At 45.6% G+C, this 19,797-nt stretch overlaps 1 protein-coding gene across 1 annotated transcript; it reads right to left on the bottom strand.

The window, feature by feature from the left end:
- Positions 1–3,977: 3,977 nt before the first annotated feature.
- LOC125260686 (E3 ubiquitin-protein ligase TRIM39-like) lies at positions 3,978–19,403 on the bottom strand. The gene is made up of 6 exons (XM_048179170.1): positions 18,795–19,403; positions 18,420–18,515; positions 16,206–16,439; positions 12,068–12,218; positions 4,699–4,734; positions 3,978–4,575 (listed from the first exon to the last, which is right to left on the bottom strand). Exons 1-6 carry the CDS (start codon positions 19,401–19,403, stop codon positions 4,037–4,039), a joined length of 1,665 nt encoding a protein of 554 aa, XP_048035127.1. The 3' UTR covers positions 3,978–4,036.
- Positions 19,404–19,797: the final 394 nt, after the last annotated feature.

Here is a 19,797-nt window from a genome sequence, read left to right as displayed (position 1 = left end):
CCAACACTAACCCTAACCACACCGAGCCTATAAGCTCCACCACTAACTTCTGGTCTGATTGCTGGTCTGTACTTTCAGCTCTGTGGCACTGCAGTAGGTACTATAGGTACTATATACTATATACCTGTGAGCGAATATCAGATTTGATTGGTAATTTCAGAGTTTCTGAAAAGAAATGTTGTTTTTAAGAAGCTTCCAGTTCACCTGTTAAGTTTTACTTTCACTCAAGTTTTACCACGTGCAGTGATGTCATATAGCCCCGCCCATAATCATAAATATGAAACAGTTCCTTATTCATCTCTGCTGATTGTGTAAACATTGTAATAAATATATAGACAGACTATATGTGTAATTTTGTTTAGTTCCTTAATGCCCACTGTACGGCGAGTGCACACGTCACGATCCTGAAGCGCGAATCTCAGCCATTTAAATTTTAACGGTTATTTTGGCGGTCCGTCTGAGGAGATTCTGCTGATTTATCAAACTAAGATATGTGAGTATTGCTTTATTGCATTTTCTTGTCAGAACAATGTAAATAATTATCATCAAATTTATGAAATTCTCGCCAACAGTGTTTATTCCCAGTGCAGCCCAGAATAATACCATATATTTTAAATATGCTTACAATAGTGAGGAGATGCTTATAGTGAGGAGTAACGTTACCTACTTTTTGTTTGCTCTGAGTCTGGACGGTGTGTGAAGCTCAGATACTGGAGGAGCTGAAAACGATGCATGAGCCCTGATACCTGGAGAAATTAAGGGTGTTGTGTTTTCTGGTCCATACTGCCATTTTGTCCTTTGACCGAAGCAGTTAAACGGAGTTCACATATTGCTCACAGATTCAGAAGAAACTTCATAGTGAGAATAGCATGTCTAAAATGTAAACGTTTTAAATGAAGGAGACAATATATGTCAGTCCATGCTGGATAATAATTGTTTAATCAGAGAAATGAAGAGAGAGAAGGAGTCACTGGAGGTAAAGTTGATGGAGAGAAACCACAAACTGAACGGAGAGGTTTGTACAGGATAATGATTTATTTCATTCTATACCTTAAAGGGTTAGTTCACCCAAAAAAGAAAATTCTGTCATTTATTACTCACCCTCATGCCATTCCACACCCGTAAATCCTTCTTTCATCTTCAGAACGCAAATTAAGATATTTTTGATGAAATCCGATGGCTCAGTGAGGCCTGCATAGGGAGCAATGACATTTCCTCTCTCAAGATCCATTAATGTACTAAAAACATATTTAAATCAGTTCATGTTACAGTGGTTCAATATTAATATTATAAAGCGACGAGAATATTTTTGGTGCTCCAAAAAAAAAACTAAATAATGACTTATATAGTGATGGCCGATTTCAAAACACTGCTTCAGCTTCGTAGCGTTATGAATCAGCATGTCGAATCATGACTTTGGCGCTCCAAACCGCTGTTTCGACACAAAAGATTCATAATGCTCCGAAGCTTCCTAAAGCAGTGTTTTGAAATCGGCCATCACTGTATAAGTCGTTATTTTGTTTTGTTTTTTGACTCAACAGAAATATTCTCATCGCTTTATAATATTAATATTGAACCACTGATACTCGCAACTGATTTAAATATGTTTTTAGTACATATTTCAACAAAAATACCTTAATTTGCATTCCAAAGATTAACAAAGGTCTTACAGGTGTGGAACAGCATGAGGGTAAGTAATAAATTACATTATTTTTATTCTTGGGTGAACTAACCCTTGAATGACTGTTTGTGTTTGTCTTTACAGTATTTTATTTCTTTCTGCTTTCATAAATTGATTAATTGATTCGATTCTCATAATTCAAACTTCTAACTCAGTTCTCAACTGGTTGCTTCTGGATCTGATTATATATGCAGTGGTGAACCAACACACTGAAATGAACAGATCATGTCATGAACAGATGTCCGTAAAATCAAACATTGGCACATGCACAGATATGTTTCAGTGAAGGGCTGCATGATATATCGAAATTTTCAAAATATCGTAAATGTAAATATCTCATTCTCAATTTTGCATATTCAAACTGGCACAATGCATTCAGAATCCATTGCGTTTAGTGTTGATGCTCAACCTGGTGAAACATCTGAAGGCACCATATTTGGATTCAGTTCATCACAAAAAGAAACTCTACATCCATTGATTGTGTTTGTACTGTTTTCAGCCTCTAGATGGCGCTGTGGTGGGTAAAGAGTTGATGGTCAAGATGATGTTCCAGAACCCGCTGTCACAAGTGTTGAGGAACGTTTTGTTCCGGATAGAGGGATTGGGAATGCAGAGCATTAGAAAGATCCCGTATTGGTAAGACTTTAAGTGTTTAACAGCAGTTTAATTTCAGCTGTGACGTGTTCATACACTTTAGATTTGTTTAAAAACATAAATTGTACTACATTAAATATGATGTTTGGAGTGAAAATCTTCCAGAGTTGATATTGTGTTTCTGTCTGTCAGTGATGTGGAGAAGCTTGCGACGGTTACACTGATGGAGAAGTTTGTTCCCACCGTCTCCGGCTCTCAGAAGCTCCTGGCATCGATGGACTGCCGTCAGCTCACTCAGGTTCACGGATTCACCGATATTGTGCTCAAACCAAAGTGAAAAACACTTTCATTGTGAAGCTTTCTAATGCTCTCACTTCTCTTGAAGAATATTTACTAGATTTAATGATCATCTACACTAAATAATAATACAGTATTTTCATTCACAACTGATGAAAGTCAACAATAAAGATCCTGTTTTATTCATATCCTGTCTGTTGTTTACAGTATGTGAACAGATATTCATCGTTCTCCAGTGTGTATTTGCATAATAATTAGCAATATGTTTAGTTTATAAGTAATATCAGTAATAGAATTGAACACTTGTCTTTATTCAGATGCTGCAGTTATTACAATACAGTAAATTAAGAACCACAATATTTCACCAGTAATTCAGTTCAACAGCTGAAGAAGAGAAGAAAATGGCTTCAGAGTTTTCTTTACAAAATAATATGTAGAAACACTGGAAATGTAGCATATTATGTAGAAATTCACCATATAATATTATTATAGCCTATCAATTTATGTAAAATTTCATATTGATTTGAAAAGCAAAATCACAGTATAAATGAAAGAGAAAAGCAAACAAATCTTGATTAGAAATATAATGACTCATATTGGCCATTCAAATTTAATTTTTTCAAACAACATAAAACTCACTATATTTCATTATACAGTCATGGCCAGAATTATTGGCACCCTTCCTAAATATGATCAAAGATGGATGTAAAAATACAAATGTCAAGATGTCCTGTATTGTCCGCACCTGTTCTCGTTAGTCCCTGATTAGTTAATTTCCTCCACCTGTGCCTGTTTAGCTCCCTCTTCACTCTGTGTATTTGTACTCCCGTTCTGTTCTGTTCATCCTGTGTCGGTTATTGTATTGTTTTCTACCTGTTATTCTTCCAGTAAACTTGAATGTGCTTTGTATCCTGCATCCCTCGCCTTCTTTACATGGTGTGTTACGTAACATATGAATTGTTTATCCTTTCGATATTTAATTCAAATTATTTGTAAAAAATGTAACAATTTATTAAATAAATGTTTTTCTCCAAAACACACTGGCCACAATTTTTGTAATTTTTAATGAGTAAAATATCTCTGAAGTATATTCCCATATTTACAATTTTAGTATTTTTTTTTTTTTACTTCACAGCTGCCTTTGCTCGTATTTACCTATATTTATTGCCAATAATTCTGACCTTGATTATAATTGATGTTTTGTCAGTGACTGATTTTTTTAAAGGGCCTAAATATACAGGTTTTTTTGTTGTTGTTTTTTTAGTGTTTTTTTTTTTTTTTTGCACTTGTACACATTTTGTCTATTATATTCTATTATATTTTGTCTATATTAATTTCCTTATAATCACAAGTAAAATGTACTTGACTGTGGTTTGTGCAAATTGTTTTTTGGTTTTCATTTACATATTCTGAAATCATCACATCCATATTTAATCTTTTCAGATTTGATGTTTTTTGTTTGTTTCAGTTGACAGGTGTGATGATCAGTGGCTTTGAGTTTTTACCTTTATCATTATGGTATGGGCTAAAATATGGATAGAGTTTCTCAGTGAAAGTCTGACCAGTGAAAGAGTAGATATGAGATCTGGAGTCCACGTCATAAAAAGAGACCAGACCCTCCTCATAATCCACAAACACTCCCACCTTCTCAGGTTTCACTCTCAGAGATAAAGAGACAGGTGGACTATCAGCAGCTTCATATTGATTCTCATTCATCAGCATCACAGTCCAGTATCCATTCTTAGGACTCAGCCAGATCTCCCCCTTCCTGTTAATGGATTCTCTGACCACTCCTAAAGCCCACCCAGGCTTTCCCTTCACCTGCACCTCATAGTAAAATCTCCCTGAACTGAATCCCTGCTTTGCCAGAACACAAGGACTCTCATCAAATCTCTTTGGGTTTTCTGGGACGTTCTTCATAATGTCTCCTTCACAGACTTGTTTTCCATCATCAGACAGGATGAGACATGGATAAGCTGTATCAGGATCCAGAGTCACATCCACTGAGAGAGATCAGACATTATCAATCAACTTCAGAACAAACATTTTCAGATGTACAGTATATAATACAGATTATAAACAAAGTATTGTCAGTGTATTGAAGAAAATGGTGTCAGTCACTGTACCTGCAAACTTCTGCACAAACTTCAAACCTGAAGACACTGATGACAATATAATGATGAATTATTATCGAGCGCAGCGTTAGTTCAGTCAGGCCACGTAGACATAGTGCTGCGACCAGCTGATCACTAAGGCTTTTAAGTCCCGGCTGGCATGGACCTCACTGCTGAGAGACACTCATCCTCATAACCAAGCTACACTATAGACGTCCCACTGCCATATGTACACGATTACCATGTTCGCTTTTAAAGACATTACTAAGTGTCTTAATTGTCTATATATTTCCAAGCTGATGGTTCTTGGGGGTTAATGTTAAAGCTCTTGTATGTTCAATTAATTTTGGAGCAAGAACCCCCATAAGGAACCATACCGCTAAAAGATAATTGTGTTCAATAAACTCAAGTAACTTGCCAAAGTGGTCCTGTCTGAAATAGGAATAATTTCAGGTTAACAGTGAGTTCATCTCTATTAACAGCATCAGTGGCATGTAGTGATTTCTGGTTCCCTTTCAGTCGGTCACGTTCGACGTACGTCAGTAGTGACCGACGAATTGGGATATCGCTTAGAGAGCCCTATCATCTTCGTGTAAACTAAAACAAGCCAATGGAATTGGCGTGCGATATTTGCATAATGCGCACCGCCCCCGACAGGTGTATATAAATAGGAAGCGGATGCAATCGCACTCTGTCTTTCGCTTCGGAGCCATTCACTGGTGTCCTGTTTGAAGACTCCTTTCTTCGTTTGTTTTTTGAATTAAAACATTGCCTCAAGAAGAGGGTTACAGCGAGCTTCAGTGCTGGTGAAGAGGGCACGTTCAGCGAGGTCGCGAGTGTCCGAGGAGCTGAGCTATAAGCTCTAAAACTGCTGTTCTCACAGCAACACAAAGAGTGTGTGTGTGAGCGATTTGGGCCGGTTCCTCGGTGTGTCAGGGAGTGGTGTACCTGACACATCGCGTCGCTCCCTGGGTGCTTCAGCACGAGTGAGTTGACTTCCCCTTCTAAAAGAGCTTTACAGACGAACCCTGACAGTATGTCATTTCGTCTGTGCGTTACTGGGTGCGGTCGTTCCCTGGTCCCTGCTGATGGGCACAATCGCTGCATCTCGTGTTTGGGCGTTCAGCACGCTGAGGCAGCTTTTGTGGATGGTTCATGTTCCCATTGCGGGAACATGACCATCGCGGTGCTGAGGTCGAGGCTCTCCTTCCTGAAGTCTCAGGAAGCGGGAGTCCCCTCTCCTATGCCGCGTACGACCGTTTTTTCCGGCCCTGGGAACCGGAAGGACGGTACGGCGCTGTATAGGGAGGGCGGCCTGAGGATAACGGTCAGGGCTCCCCCGCCGAGCGGAAACGCTCCTCGGGCCCCTGCCCCCTCGCCAGCACTGCAACCCATCTTTCGCCCGTTGGTTTCCGCTGGGCCCTCTTCGGACTGTCCAGCCGTTACCTTTGGTGCGCCGGCGGAGGATCAGATGTCGGTCGCTGCGTCGGAAGGCGAGTTTGAGAATTCGGGGGAGGAAGATCCGGACGCGCTGCCGCCCTCCGGGACGGTAGCGGTGGCCGAGTCGGATCCCGAACTCTCGGCTGTGCTCTCTCGGGCAGCCTTGTGCGTCGGGCTCGAGTGGAACCCTCCACCCTGTCCCGGCCCATCTCGGCTGGATGATTGGTACTTGGGGGGGGGTCGCGCTGGGCAGCCCCAGCGTCCCGCCCCAATGCCTTTCTTCCCGGAGGTGCATGATGAGGTGACCAGGTCTTGGCAGACACCGTATAGTGCCCGTACCAGGCCTGGCCCCCCGTCCGCCTTCACCTCCCTGGACGGCGGGGTAGCCAGGGGGTACGCGAGGATCCCGCCAGTCGAGCGGTCTGTTGCGATGCAGTTGTGTCCAACAGCCACCGGCTGGCGTGGTGAGCCGCGTCTCCCGTCCCGGGCCTGTAAGTTCTCAGCCGGTCTGACTGAGAAAGCTTACAGTTCCTGTGGGCAGGCTGCCTCCGCCCTGCACGCGATGGCCCTCTTGCAGGTTCACCAAGCAAAGGCGCTGTCGGAGATGCCCCAGGAAGGTCCTGACCAACAGCTGCTGGGGGAGCTGCGCGCTGCCACTGACCTTGCCCTCCGGGCAACGAAGGTGACAGCACGCGCTGTTGGTCACGCGATGTCTACCTTGGTAGTCCAGCAGCGCCACCTCTGGCTGACCCTCGCGGACATGCGGGATGCCGACAAGCAGCGGTTCCTAAATTCCCCCGTGTCCCCGGTCGGCCTATTCGGCGACGCGGTGGAGAGCTTCGCCCAACAGTTCTCCGCTGCACAGAAGCAGGCTGAGGCTATCAGTCACGTCATGCCACGGCGGTCCGCTGCTGCCTCCACCCAGCCGCCCGTGGCTCAGCCTCAGCCCGCTCGTCGCCGAGGGCGCCCGCCTGCATCGTCCTCCGCCCCTGCTAAGACGGCAAAGCAGCAGCCTGCACCAGCCAGACAGCAGGGTGCCGGTCGCGGGCGTGGTGCCCAGCCCGTCTCCGCTAAGCCCGGTGGTAAACGCAAGAGCAAGACACGGCACTGAGACGGGCAACCTGGAGAGGAAGGATCTTGCTCTTCGGGAGAGTTTTCCACCATCTCTCCCACCCCCGGAGGAGGGCCGGGGGGAATTTGTGTTTGTCTGTCCACCGCCGCTGGCTCTCCGGAGTCCAGCGGTACCCGCTTTTTCACAAAAAGAGCAGTTTCCTCAAACTCCAGGTCACAACAAGGGGTGTCTGCCAGTGTGCCAGGCTCCGCCTCGCCGCTGACAGCTCCCTCCCCATTCGCCAGCAGGTGGCAGTGTGTTGGTGCAGACCGTGCCCCGTGCGCTGTCTCCCATGCACACTGCTGCCTCGCAGAGTCCGACCCCACTCCGGGCCGCCCCCAAGCCGTCCGGGTCGGGTCCCTCTCTGCCTTGCTGCCCCACCCCCGGTGCGTCTGTGGTGCCTTTGGTCCCGCTGGCTCAGTGTCTGGAAGCGTGGATCACGCTCCCCAGCCTGTCCAGTTGGCTCATTCGTACTATCAGACTCGGCTATGCGATTCAGTTCGCCCGGCGTCCCCCGGTCTTCAGGGCTGTCCACTTCACTCCGGTGTCGTTGGACAGTGCACCTGTTCTCCGGGGGAGATTGCTGTCCTCCTGGCGAAGGATACAATCAAGCCGGTCCCTCCAGCCGATATGAAGTCGGGGTTCTACAGCCCCTACTTCATTGTACCAAAAAAGGGCGGTGGGCTACGGCCAATCCTGGACCGTCCTGAACCGGTATCTTCACAAGGCCGTTCAAGATTCACGGAAACGCATTTTCGAATGCGTCCGTCCCCGGGATTGGTTTGCAGCATGGACCTGAAGGACGCGTGCTTTCATGTCTCGATTCTGCCTCGACACAGACCCTTCCTAGGTCGGTCTGCGTTCGAGGGTCGGGCATATCAGTCAGTACCCTTCGGGCTGGCCCTGTCACCCCGCGTCTTTACGAGTTGCGGAGGCGGCCATTGTTCCCCTCAAGGAACAGGGCGTTCGACAACTATCTCGACGACTGGCTATCCTGCCAGCTCCGAGAGCAGTTGTGCGAACACAGGGACATGGTTTTAGCTCACCTCAGGTTGGGTCTTCAGGTCAACTGGGACAAGAGCAAACTCGCCCCCGGGTAGAGGATCTCTTGTCTCGGTCTCGAGCTAGACTCGGTCGCACGGACTGCGCGCCTCACCGAGGCGCGCGTCCAGTTGGTGTTGAACTGCCTGAGCAAGCGCAGGACAGCGGCTCCACTGAAAGATTTTCAGAGGCTCCTGGGGCATATGGCATCTGCAGCCGCGGTAACGCTGCTCGGATTGCTTCATATGAGACCGCTTCAACACTGGCTCCGCGGCCGGGTCCCGAGATGGGCGTGGCAGTGCGGCACGCTCCGTGTCCCCGTGACACCGAGCTGCCGTCGCACCCTTGTCCGGTGGTTGGACCCTTCGTTCCTGCGGGCCGGAGTACCCCTCGAACGAGTGTCCAGGCACGCTGTGGTCTCCACAGATGTCTCTGCCACGGGATGGGGGGCCACGTACAACGGGCATGCAGTGACAGGTCTTTGGACGGGGCCTCAGCTGCATTGGCATACCAATTGCCTCGAGTTGCTAGCGGTTCGTCTTGCGCTGGCCCGCTTCAAGAAGCTGTTGTCAGGCAAGCACGTTCTAGTCCGCTCACAAAGCACTGCGGCCGTTGCGTACACCAACCGTCAAGGTGGTCTACGCTTCCGTCGCATGTCGCAACTCGCCCGCCATCTCTTGTTGTGGAGTCAGAAGGTTCTGAGGTCCCTTCGGGCCACTCGTGTCTCAGGTGTGCTCTAACCGTGCAGCCGACGAGCTGTCACGGCAGCATCTACTTGCGGGCGAGTGGCGGCTCCACCCCCAGGCGGTCCAGCTGATTTGGCAGCGTTTCGGCGAGGCCCAGGTAGTCCTGTTTGCCTCCCCGGAAACTGCCCTCTGCCAGTGGTTTTATTCCCTGACCGGCGGCACGCTCGGCACGGATGCCCTGGCACACAGCTGGCCCCCGGGTCTGCGCAAACATGCGTCTCCCCCAGTGAGCCTTCTCGCACAACTCATGTGCAAGGTCAGGGAGGACGGGGAGCAGGTTCTGTTAGTGGCTCCGTACTGGCCCACTCGGACCTGGTTCTCAGACCTCATTCTCCTCGCGACAGCATCTCCCTGGCCGATTCCTCTGAGGAAGGACCTCCTGACTCAGAGACGGGGCACCCTGTGGCACCCGCGTCCCGATCTGTGGAACCTCCACGTGTGGTCCCTGGACGGGATGCGGAGGTTCTGAGTGATCTCCCGCAAGCGGTTGTAGACACCATCACTTCCGCTAGAGCTCCTTCCACTAGGAATCTCTATGCTTTGAAGTGGAACCTGTTCGTCGAATGGTGCGCCTCTCGCTAGCGAGAGGACCCCCGATCATGTTCGGTCGGATCCGTGCTTTCCTTTCTGCAAGATGGGTTGGAGCGAAGGCTGTCTCCCTCCACCCTCAAGGTGTATGTTGCCGCTATCGCTGCACATCACCATGCAGTTGAGGGTAAGTCCCTGGGGAAACACGATCTGATCGTCAGATTCCTGAGGGGGCGAGGAGATTAAATCCTCCTCGCCCTTCCTCCGTACCCTCTTGGGATTTGACCCTGGTTCTCACAGCTCTCCGGGGTCATCCCTTTGAGCCTTTGCAATCAGTCGACCTGAAACTATTGTCTCTTAAGACGGTTCTTCTGGTTGCATTGGCTTCCCTGAAGAGGGTAGGGGATCTGCATGCATTTTCGGTCGACGAAACGTGCCTAGAATTCGGGCCCGGTGATTCTCACGTCATCCTGAGACCCCGGCCTGGATACGTGCCCAAGGTTCCTACCACTCCCTTCAGAGATCAGGTAGTGAACCTGCAAGCGCTGCCCTCGGAGGAGGCAGACCCAGCCCTAGCTTTGCTCTGTCCCGTCCGCGCTCTGCGCGTTTACGTGGATAGAACGCGAAGCTTCAGGACCTCAGATCAGCTCTTCATCTGTTACGGAGGCCAGCAGAAGGGAAAGGCTGTCTCCAAGCAGAGGATGGCCCACTGGATAGTGGATGCCATCGCCTTGGCGTATGAATCCCAGGGCGTGCCTTGCCCGCTCGGGTTGAGAGCCCACTCCACCAGAGGGGTGGCCTCTTCCTGGGCGCTGGCTCATGGCGCCTCGCTGACAGATATTTGTAGAGCTGCGGGCTGGGCGACACCTAACACGTTCGCTAGGTTTTATAGCCTACGTGTAGAGCCAGGTATCTTCACGTGTACTCGCATCCACTAGTCGGTAGACGTGTTGTACCTGCTCTAAGTGTCGGCTTGCAATGCCATTCCCGCCACTGGCCGGATACGTGCATACTTCACTCCAGTCGTGTTCCCCGCTTGGCGAACCCTGTCGAGTTCCTCCGCCTCCCCCTTCGGCTCGGACATTGCGGAGTGTCTGATGCCAGGCCTACATCCGTCGCTGACGCTGTCTGTTGGCTGGGGCCCATATGTCGTGACCCCTCTACGTGAGCGGTCCCATATGTGTATTTTCCACGGTTTAAAACTCCCTACGGGCCGAGTCCGTGTCTTTCCCTTAGCAGAGCCAGCTCTGCTGTCACCTGTCAGATGAGTCTCCCCCTAACCAGGTGGAGCCATCCCAGGGACTCCATATGCGTACTGCCCCCCGGGCCAGTCCATGTGTGTATTCCCACGTAAACTCCTCCCCCATTGGGTAGGTAGTGGTCTCCGCAGCGTCCCTTACGGGTTCGCTTCCCCAGTGTAGTCTAGTTTACTTAGTGGGTATTGGTTAGACAGCAGTAGACTCTCTCGGTGTAAGCTCGCCCCCTTCACCGCCAGCCGGTGCTATGGGCGGCTGAGCTTGCGCTGGGCACTGGAAGGGGTTTCGTAACTGTGGCGCTTTAGTTGGGATCCCAATTCGTCGGTCACTACTGACGTACGTCGAACGTGACCGACTGAAAGGGAACGTCTCGGTTACGTATGTAACCCTCGTTCCCTGAAGGAGGGAACGGAGACGTACGTCCCGTCGCCACAGTTTCTGTACCCTCGCTGTAGCGCGGACACCAGTTGTCTCCTCAGCGAAAAACAGAGTGCGATTGCATCCGCTTCCTATTTATATACACCTGTCGGGGGCGGTGCGCATTATGCAAATATCGCACGCCAATTCCATTGGCTTGTTTTAGTTTACACGAAGATGATAGGGCTCTCTAAGCGATATCCCAATTCGTCGGTCACTACTGACGTACGTCTCCGTTCCCTCCTTCAGGGAACGAGGGTTACATACGTAACCGAGACGTTATGTATTATTGTTTGTACATGAATAGTTATGTCATGTTGCTTATATGTCTCTAAAGTAAGTTAAAGTAATACTGCAGTAACTGGTTAAGATAAAGTTTGGATTTATCCTCACATAGACTAGGTTTAGTAAGTGATTTTATCATACCAGTTTAATGCTAACATTGCAAGTTTAAGTTATATTGTGGTTATGTTTTTGAAACATTGTGAACATTTGCAGACAGAGATAAAATAATTGTGATGACCAGCAGCAGGTCACCAATGCTGAAATTTTATTGGTTACACTTTATTTTAAAGTGTCTTTGTTACACTGTAATTAAAAATTTGTGCCGAGTAATATTAAGTAACTACATGTTCTTACTGTAGGGTTAGGATTAGGGTCTGGTTAGGATTTGTTGCAGCATGTAATTATACATCATTTATAGTTATTACCATACTAACTACATGTACAATGACACTATAAAATAAAGTGTTGCCCTTTTATCCCATATAGTCCTTGAAAATGTACTTTCTTAGATAGTTACTAACAAAAATGTCTATACACTGTATTTGATATTCACATACCAGTTTGACTGAGTTTTTCATTTAGTTTCCCATGTAGAGTTTTCCTCAGTTGAGTCAGAGCTCTATACAGTGAGTTCACATTCACATCAGAGTCAATCCGGATCTCAGTCCAGTTCTTTGTGTGTGGACGACTGGACAGGGATGAGCACATCTACAGCAGGAGAGAGAGATGTCACACTTATTCTGTTATCTTGTCTTAGTTTCATTTCCATTAACTTTTAGTTTGCTCAACATTGTTTCCCGTTTCCTTTGTTAATTTTCCAACCACTTTTTTGTTACTATGGTTACTGATTAATTTGATCACACCTTGTATTCTGTTCATTATCTGTGTAGATTTAAGTTCCTGTGAGTTCTCGTTTCACTGTCGGTCATTGTTTGTGTAATGCTTGTGCTTAGACAAAATCTCGTGGACTTTGACTATCTGAGTATTGGACTACCTGGCCGAACATCGCCACCACGTCTCCCAGATCCTGGAGAAGCTACGTCAACACCACCTATACCTCAAGCTGAAGAAGTACGAGTTCCACACCACCTCGGTCCAATTCCTTGGTTATATCATCGAAAAGCACGGGATCAAGATGGACCAGAGGAAGGTGGAAACCATCCACAACTGGCCACTTCCCTCCCCCATCAAAGAACTGCAACGGTTCCTCGGCTTTGCCAACTTCTACCGACGCTTCATTCACAATTCCTTCTCAGTGCACCTCTTTCATCACTCCTCAAGGGCCGGCCTAAGTCTCTGTCCTGGACTCCATCTGCCCAAGAAGCTTTCCAACACCTACAAGAAGCTTTCATCACCGCCCCGATCCTCGTCCACCTGAATCCTGAGATCCCGTTTGTCGTCAAGGTGGACACCTCTTCCACCGAGGTCGGGGAGGTGTTGTCACAGCGGCAGGGTGATCCATCCATGTGCCTTTTTCTCCAAGATGCTACAAGAAACTACGACATCGTGAACAGAGAGCTCCTTGCCATCAAGTTGGCCTTGGAAGAGTGGAGACACTGGATGGAGGGAGCAAACCATCTGTTTGAAGTTATCACTGACCATCGTAATCTGGAGTACCTTAGAGAAGCCAAAAGTCTGAATCCTCGTCAAGCTCGCTGGTCCCTCTTCTTCACAAGGTTTGACTTTAAAGTTTCCTACCGTGCTGGAACCAAGAACTGCAAAGCCGATGCCTTGTCAAGGTTATATCAACCTGAGCCAGAAAATCCTGAACCGATACTCCCTCCAGCCATGCTTGTCAGTCACATTCAGTGGGACATTAACCAGCAGATAACCCAAGCCAACGCCTCTGAACCCGCTCCGCCGGGAGGTCCTGAGGGGCTCCTCTACGTTCCACCCGCTCAGCGCCAGCCCCTCATGGACTTAGCTCACACCTCACCTCTCAGTTTACCTGGGCTACCAACCTCCTCTCTTCCCCTGGTCGGGTGAGCCCTCTGAGGTTCCAGCTGTCAACCACTGGTTCCAGCAGAGCAAGAGAGTGTGGGACTCAGCCCATATCCATCTCCAGCAGGCAGTTCGGAGATACAAGGGCCATCTCCAACTGCCCTGCCGCAAGCTGAGTCCCCGGTACATAGGTCCATTCACCATACAGAGGCAGCTCAACAAAGTTACCTACCGTCTCAACCACCACAGTACTGCATTGCACCTTCATTTCACGTATCACTCCTTAAACCCCACATTGAACCCTTGTCTCCTTCTTCCACAGATCCTGGTGACGCTGCCTCCCGACCTGGTTGAAGAAGAGTCCATCTACGGGGTGCGATCCTCGACTCTTGACGACGGGGTCCCCAACTGGAATACCTCGTCGACTGGAAGGATTATGGACCTGAGGAACGATCCTGGGTTAATCGTCACGACATCCTCGACCCCTCACTACTTACCCAATTCCACGTTGACCATCCGGATACGATCCAACTAAGACATTCCAAAGTCATTCCTCAGCTAAGTGTCAGTGTGTTTGTGCTTGCACCAAAAGTCATCATTCCATTTGTTGTTACCTGTGTTCGTGTCTCTGTAAATAAACTACCATCTGACTTTTTACTTCTCTGTCTCCATCTGAGTCTGACAAATACAATGTTAGCATCTGTTAGATTTAATTGTAGAGGGAAAGTGGTTAATTTTGAGATTTTGTTTTCCCGCTATTTTCATCTTCCGGGTTTAAAATCTACATTGCGTCCACGTCACAGGTGGTGACGTATCGGTGCACTATCACACTTCGATGACGTGTTGATGTATCATAATTATTTATGAGACTGAGTTTTCTTATCCTATCAGAAGACACCATCTCCTAATTATTCAGGACACCACATGATTCTTTCAAATGACAGACATGTCAAACTGCTAGACTGCGTAGTAGATAGTGATGTGTCGTTCTTGAACGATTAGTTCATTTTGAACGAATCTTTAATGTGACTCGGGAAGAACGAGTCGTCTCGGGGGGGTGATTCGTTCAGTCGCGCATGTGCAATATTCTACAGGTTCTGTACTGCTAGTAGTAGTTCACCTGTTTCAGTCAATGCAGTCTGAGCCGGAAAGAGAATTGATTAGTTCACTTCATGAGTCTTTCGGGTTTTTGAGTCGATCCTTAATCACGTGACAGACCCATGCTAAACCAATGCAGTCAATACAGTCAGGCTGTGTGACCCAAGCACATTATATTTCTAAGTAAATAACGTTAACTCTCCAGTTTTGTTTGAGTTTGTGTTACAACTGTTAAAGCTGAAGTTATCATAACCTTAATGTTTTAAACTAACATTAATAATTCAAATTCAAAATGTTATTTGCTTTTAATTTATGTCATTATGTCCTTTTTGAGCAATCTTCTTATACATATATTAGACTAATATGTCAAGTCTGCCTAGGAAAAGCAATTATTATACCAGCAAACTCAAAATTGGAGTAAAAATGAACAAAATAGGCTATAAATACTTTGTATTGTAGGCTTCGGATTATTATATTATAATCTAGCCTACAGTTTATTTACAGATAGACAGTCAAAAAGATAAATATAATCAATATTTTATTTATAACAGGGCTTTATTTATTTATAAAATAACACACCACAGATCCTCAAGAAACAGTAACAAAAACATAGTGACAGAAATGTCAGAAATAGCGTAAGGGTCTGTCACGTGATTAGGAACGACTCAAAACCCGAAAGACTCATGAAACGAACTAATCAATTCTCTTTCCGGCTCAGACTGCATTGGTTTAGTGTATGGGGCTGCCTGTCACGTCATTAAGGAATGACTTAAACCCGAAGACTTGTCAGACAAGAGGTGAGCTTAAATCTTAATGAAGACCCAGGTAAAGAATGAATTAATCATTTCTGAATCTTATAGCATTGTAGTTTTGTATTGTTTGTAGTGTGATCAACGTCTGCATAAGTAGTAGATGTGTTGGGGAAGTAACACGTAACATTTTAATTACATTTTGCTAAAATGAACGAAATGACTCGAAAAAAGATTTGTTCATTTTGCTGAACGAGACTCAAAAGTCCGAGTCGATAAAATGATCCAAACTTCCCATCACTAGTAGTAGATGAGAGAAGCGTTCATGGGTCTTAAGTGTTTGTGGTGTAAAAGTTCCGGTGTGTTGCATGGCTTTCCCCGCAATGCAGCCAGGGCAAGACTGCCTGCGGGTGGTTGGTTGGCCATCAAATACCGACACTGAAACTGTTTGTGTTTAGCAAGTATTTTTCTCGAGAGAGCTACGAGAATGAGAGAGAGGTGGACTTCGGCCTTATTCATCCTCTGACAGGTGCTTCAAACAGTGAGATCGCATACAATAAGCTAGAGATGCATCAATGGGTCAAAAACGAGTGTTTGTTTTTGCTTTGTAAGAGTTTCAAAGCAAAATAAATCTCAGAAGTTATCAAAGATGCAACAGCGTGTTCGTATTGGATGCAGAGAACAAAATGCGAATGGCTGTGCATATTGTGTATTATATTATAGCAAATACCATGCGTATATTGTGTTGCATGTAATAGTAATTTGCAGCGTGCATTTGTTGCTTTTTTTCCCTCAGGAAACCTTCAGCCGCACCACTGGACACCGTCGTTGGGCCAGTTGTGTGAATCTTACAGAACAGAGAGTTTGTACTGTAATATTGTACATGATGAGACAGGTGTTCACAGACCTGTATGAGGTGGAGATGATCATCAGTGTGTGAGATCTGCTCCATCTCAGAGTTCCTCTTCTTCAGCTCAGTGATTTCCTGCTGCAGCTCTTTAATGAGATCTTCAGCCTGTTTCTCTGCTTCTTTCTGCTGTTCCTCCATCATCTTCAGCTGCTCAGACTGACATCTCTCAATGGAGCGGATCAGATCAGTGAAGAGCTCAACTCTGGAGGATTTCTCTTCCTCTGTGTTTCTCTGATGAATGAAAACAGTTAAAAGTTCTATTTGTTAATATATTACATATTATATGTTCAACCCAAAATGAAAACTCTCATATCAATTAACCGCATTTCACTTAAAATGCGTAATTTTCAGTGGAATACAAAAGACACTCAAGTGCAATACACCAAGATTTGTGTTCTATGGGAAAAAATAATGTGTTTAGAACTTGAGGGTTACTGGCAGAACTCTCGATTTAATTCAGTGTCTTTATTAATTAGGTTGAAATATTACAAACCTGATTCCAAAAAAGTTGGGACACTGTACAAATTGTGAATAACAACAGAATGCAATGATGTGGAAGTTTCAAATTTCAATATTTTATTCAGAATACAACATAGATGACATATCAAATGTTTAAACTGAGAAAATGTATCATTTTAAGGGAAAAATAAGTTGATTTTAAATTTCATGGCATCAACACATCTCAAAAAAGTTGGGACAAGGCCATGTTTACCACTGTGTGGCATCCCCTCTTCTTTTTATAACAGTCTGCAAACGTCTGGGGACTGAGGAGACAAGTTGCTCAAGTTTAGGAATAGGAATGTTGTCCCATTCTTGTCTAATACAGGCTTCTAGTTGCTCAACTGTCTTAGGTCTTCTTTGTCGCATCTTCCTTTTTATCATGCGCCAAATGTTTTCTATGGGTGAAAGATCTGGATTGCAGGCTGGCCATTTCAGTACCCGGATCCTTCTTCTACGCAGCCATGATGTTGTAATTGATGCAGTATGTGGTCTTGGCATTGTCATGTTGGAAAATGCAAGGTCTTCCCTGAAAGAGACGACGTCTGGATGGGAGCATATGTTGTTCTAGAACTTGGATATACCTTTCAGCATTGATGGTGCCTTTCCAGATGTGTAAGCTGCCCATGCCACACGCACTCATGCAACCCCATACCATCAGAGATGCAGGCTTCTGAACTGAGCGCTGATAACAACTTGGGTTGTCCTTGTCCTCTTTAGTCCGGATGACATGGCGTCCCAGTTTTCCAAAAAGAACTTCAAATTTTGATTCGTCTGACCACAGAACAGTTTTCCACTTTGCCACAGTCCATTTTAAATGAGCCTTGGCCCAGAGAAAACGCCTGCGCTTCTGGATCATGTTTAGATAATGGCTTCTTTTTTGACCTATAGAGTTTTAGCCGGCGAATGGCGAATGGCACGGTGGATTGTGTTCACCGACAATGTTTTCTGGAAGTATTCCTGAGCCCATGTTGTGATTTCCATTACAGTAGCATTCCTGTATGTGATGCAGTGTCCGTCTAAGGGCCCGAAGATAACGGGCATCCAGTATGGTTTTCCGGCCTTGACCCTTACGCACAGAGATTGTTCCAGATTCTCTGAATCTTTGGATGATATTATGCACTGTAGATGATGATGACTTCAAACTCTTTGCAATTTTTCTTTGAGAAACTCCTTTCTGATATTGCTCCACTATTTTTCGCTGCAGCATTGGGGGAATTGGTGATCCTCTGCCCATCTTGACTTCTGAGAGACCACTGCCACTCTGAGAGGCTCTTTTTATACCCAATTATGTTGCCAATTGACCTAATAATGCAAATTGGTCCTCCAGCTGTTCCTTATATGTACATTTAACTTTCCCGGCCTCTTATTGCTACCTGTCACAACTTTTTTGGAATGTGTAGCTCTCATGAAATCCAAAATGAGCCAATATTTGGCATGACATTTCAAAATGTCTCACTTTCAACATTTGATATTTTATCTATATTCTATTGTGAATAAAATATAAGTTTATGAGATTTGTAAATTATTGCATTCCTTTTTTATTCACAATTTGTAGAGTGTCCCAACTTTTTTGGAATCGGGTTTGTATGATGCATAAAATGTTTTGAGATATATTTTTGGTAGGATAGTTAAACAGAAAGTGAAATGGGAGAGGGGGATTGAAAAGGACCATGAGTCAGGAAATGAACTCTGATTGATCAAAGCACAAACCTTTCTCAGCTCTACTGAGTTTTTGATGTCTTGAATCTTCTTCATTCTGTCCTCAATCGTCTGATGAACGTCAGTCTGTCTCTGAACCAGCTGATTCTACATATAGAGAAAAAAACATTTATCACTGAATTTATGTTTCCTTCTTCTGACAGTCTTGTTGGATTGTTTTTCTTTTTAAACCATTTAAAGACCATATTAATTCAAAATTATAGTTTTGAATTTTTTAATCCTGACAGTTTTGCGAGCAACAAAAAGCTTTTATCAGAAGAAATGAAAGACCATTGGATTTGGGTCAGGTTCTTCAACATGTCAAGACACAGGAAAGAAAACTGTATTTCAAAGTGTGTTTAAAGTGTTTTGTCTGTAACTCTTTACCTTCTTCTCTCGACTCTCCTCCTCTATAGGAACAGTGTTGTGAGTCCTGTGTTCTCCTTCAGTGCAGGACAGACAAACACTCGTCTGATCATCTCTGCAGAACATCTCCAGAGGTCTCTCGTGTTTCTGGCATATATAATCATCCAGATTTTCCACAGCATTGACGAGTTTGTGTTTCTTTAGACGTGGGACTCTGAGATGAGGCTCCAGATGAACATCACAGTAAGAGCTTTGACACGTCAGGCAGGACTTCACAGCTTTCTGCTTTCTTTCATCACAGATGTCACAGAACACCTCAGATTCTCCTAAATTAAGCTTCTTAAAGTGTTGCACAACCTCTCTGAGTGTTGTATTAATCTTGAGATCAGGTCTTTTGCTGAATGTTTCTTTACAGAGTGGACAGAAGCAGGTCTGTGTGTTCGTCCAGCATTTGCTCAGGCAGGTTCTGCAGAAGTTGTGTCCACATGGAGTGGTGACTGGATCAGTGAACACTTCCAGACAGATGGAGCACTGGAGCTCCTCATTTAGTGCTGAACCACTGGAAGGATGCCATGACTGAAAAGAGAATGATAATATATCATCTACATTGCTGAAGAGAGCAACTTTCATAATTATATGCACCTAATAAATTAGGCTATGGATGTTGCATATTAAATACTATTGTAGGATTATTCCTGAACGAATCCCACTAAATGACCAAAACTCCACATTTCAAAGATTAAAGAGAATCAACCCATTCCCCCACCGAGCCATTCATGAGCCATAAATTGCTGAAAGATCCTTTCTCCAATTTCTGCCATTTGGAGACCATTGATTGTAGAGACAGATCAAAAAGACTCTCTCTCACTTTGTTGACTTTAAGAAAACAGATGGATCAGCAAACACCAGGACGCAAGGTGCAAATTTCCCACTGTTATCAGGAAACTTGGACCTGCGACACATCTCAAGGTGAAAGTCACAGCAGGCCACCATGGGAATCGTTACAGGAAACATTCCCTCTGCC

Source organism: Megalobrama amblycephala, linkage group LG24 (genome assembly GCF_018812025.1).
Source record: "Megalobrama amblycephala isolate DHTTF-2021 linkage group LG24, ASM1881202v1, whole genome shotgun sequence".
NCBI classification, from domain to species: domain Eukaryota; kingdom Metazoa; phylum Chordata; class Actinopteri; order Cypriniformes; family Xenocyprididae; genus Megalobrama; species Megalobrama amblycephala.
The sequence above is the reverse complement of the archived record's forward strand: the minus strand, read 5'-3'. Positions and strand labels throughout refer to the sequence as shown.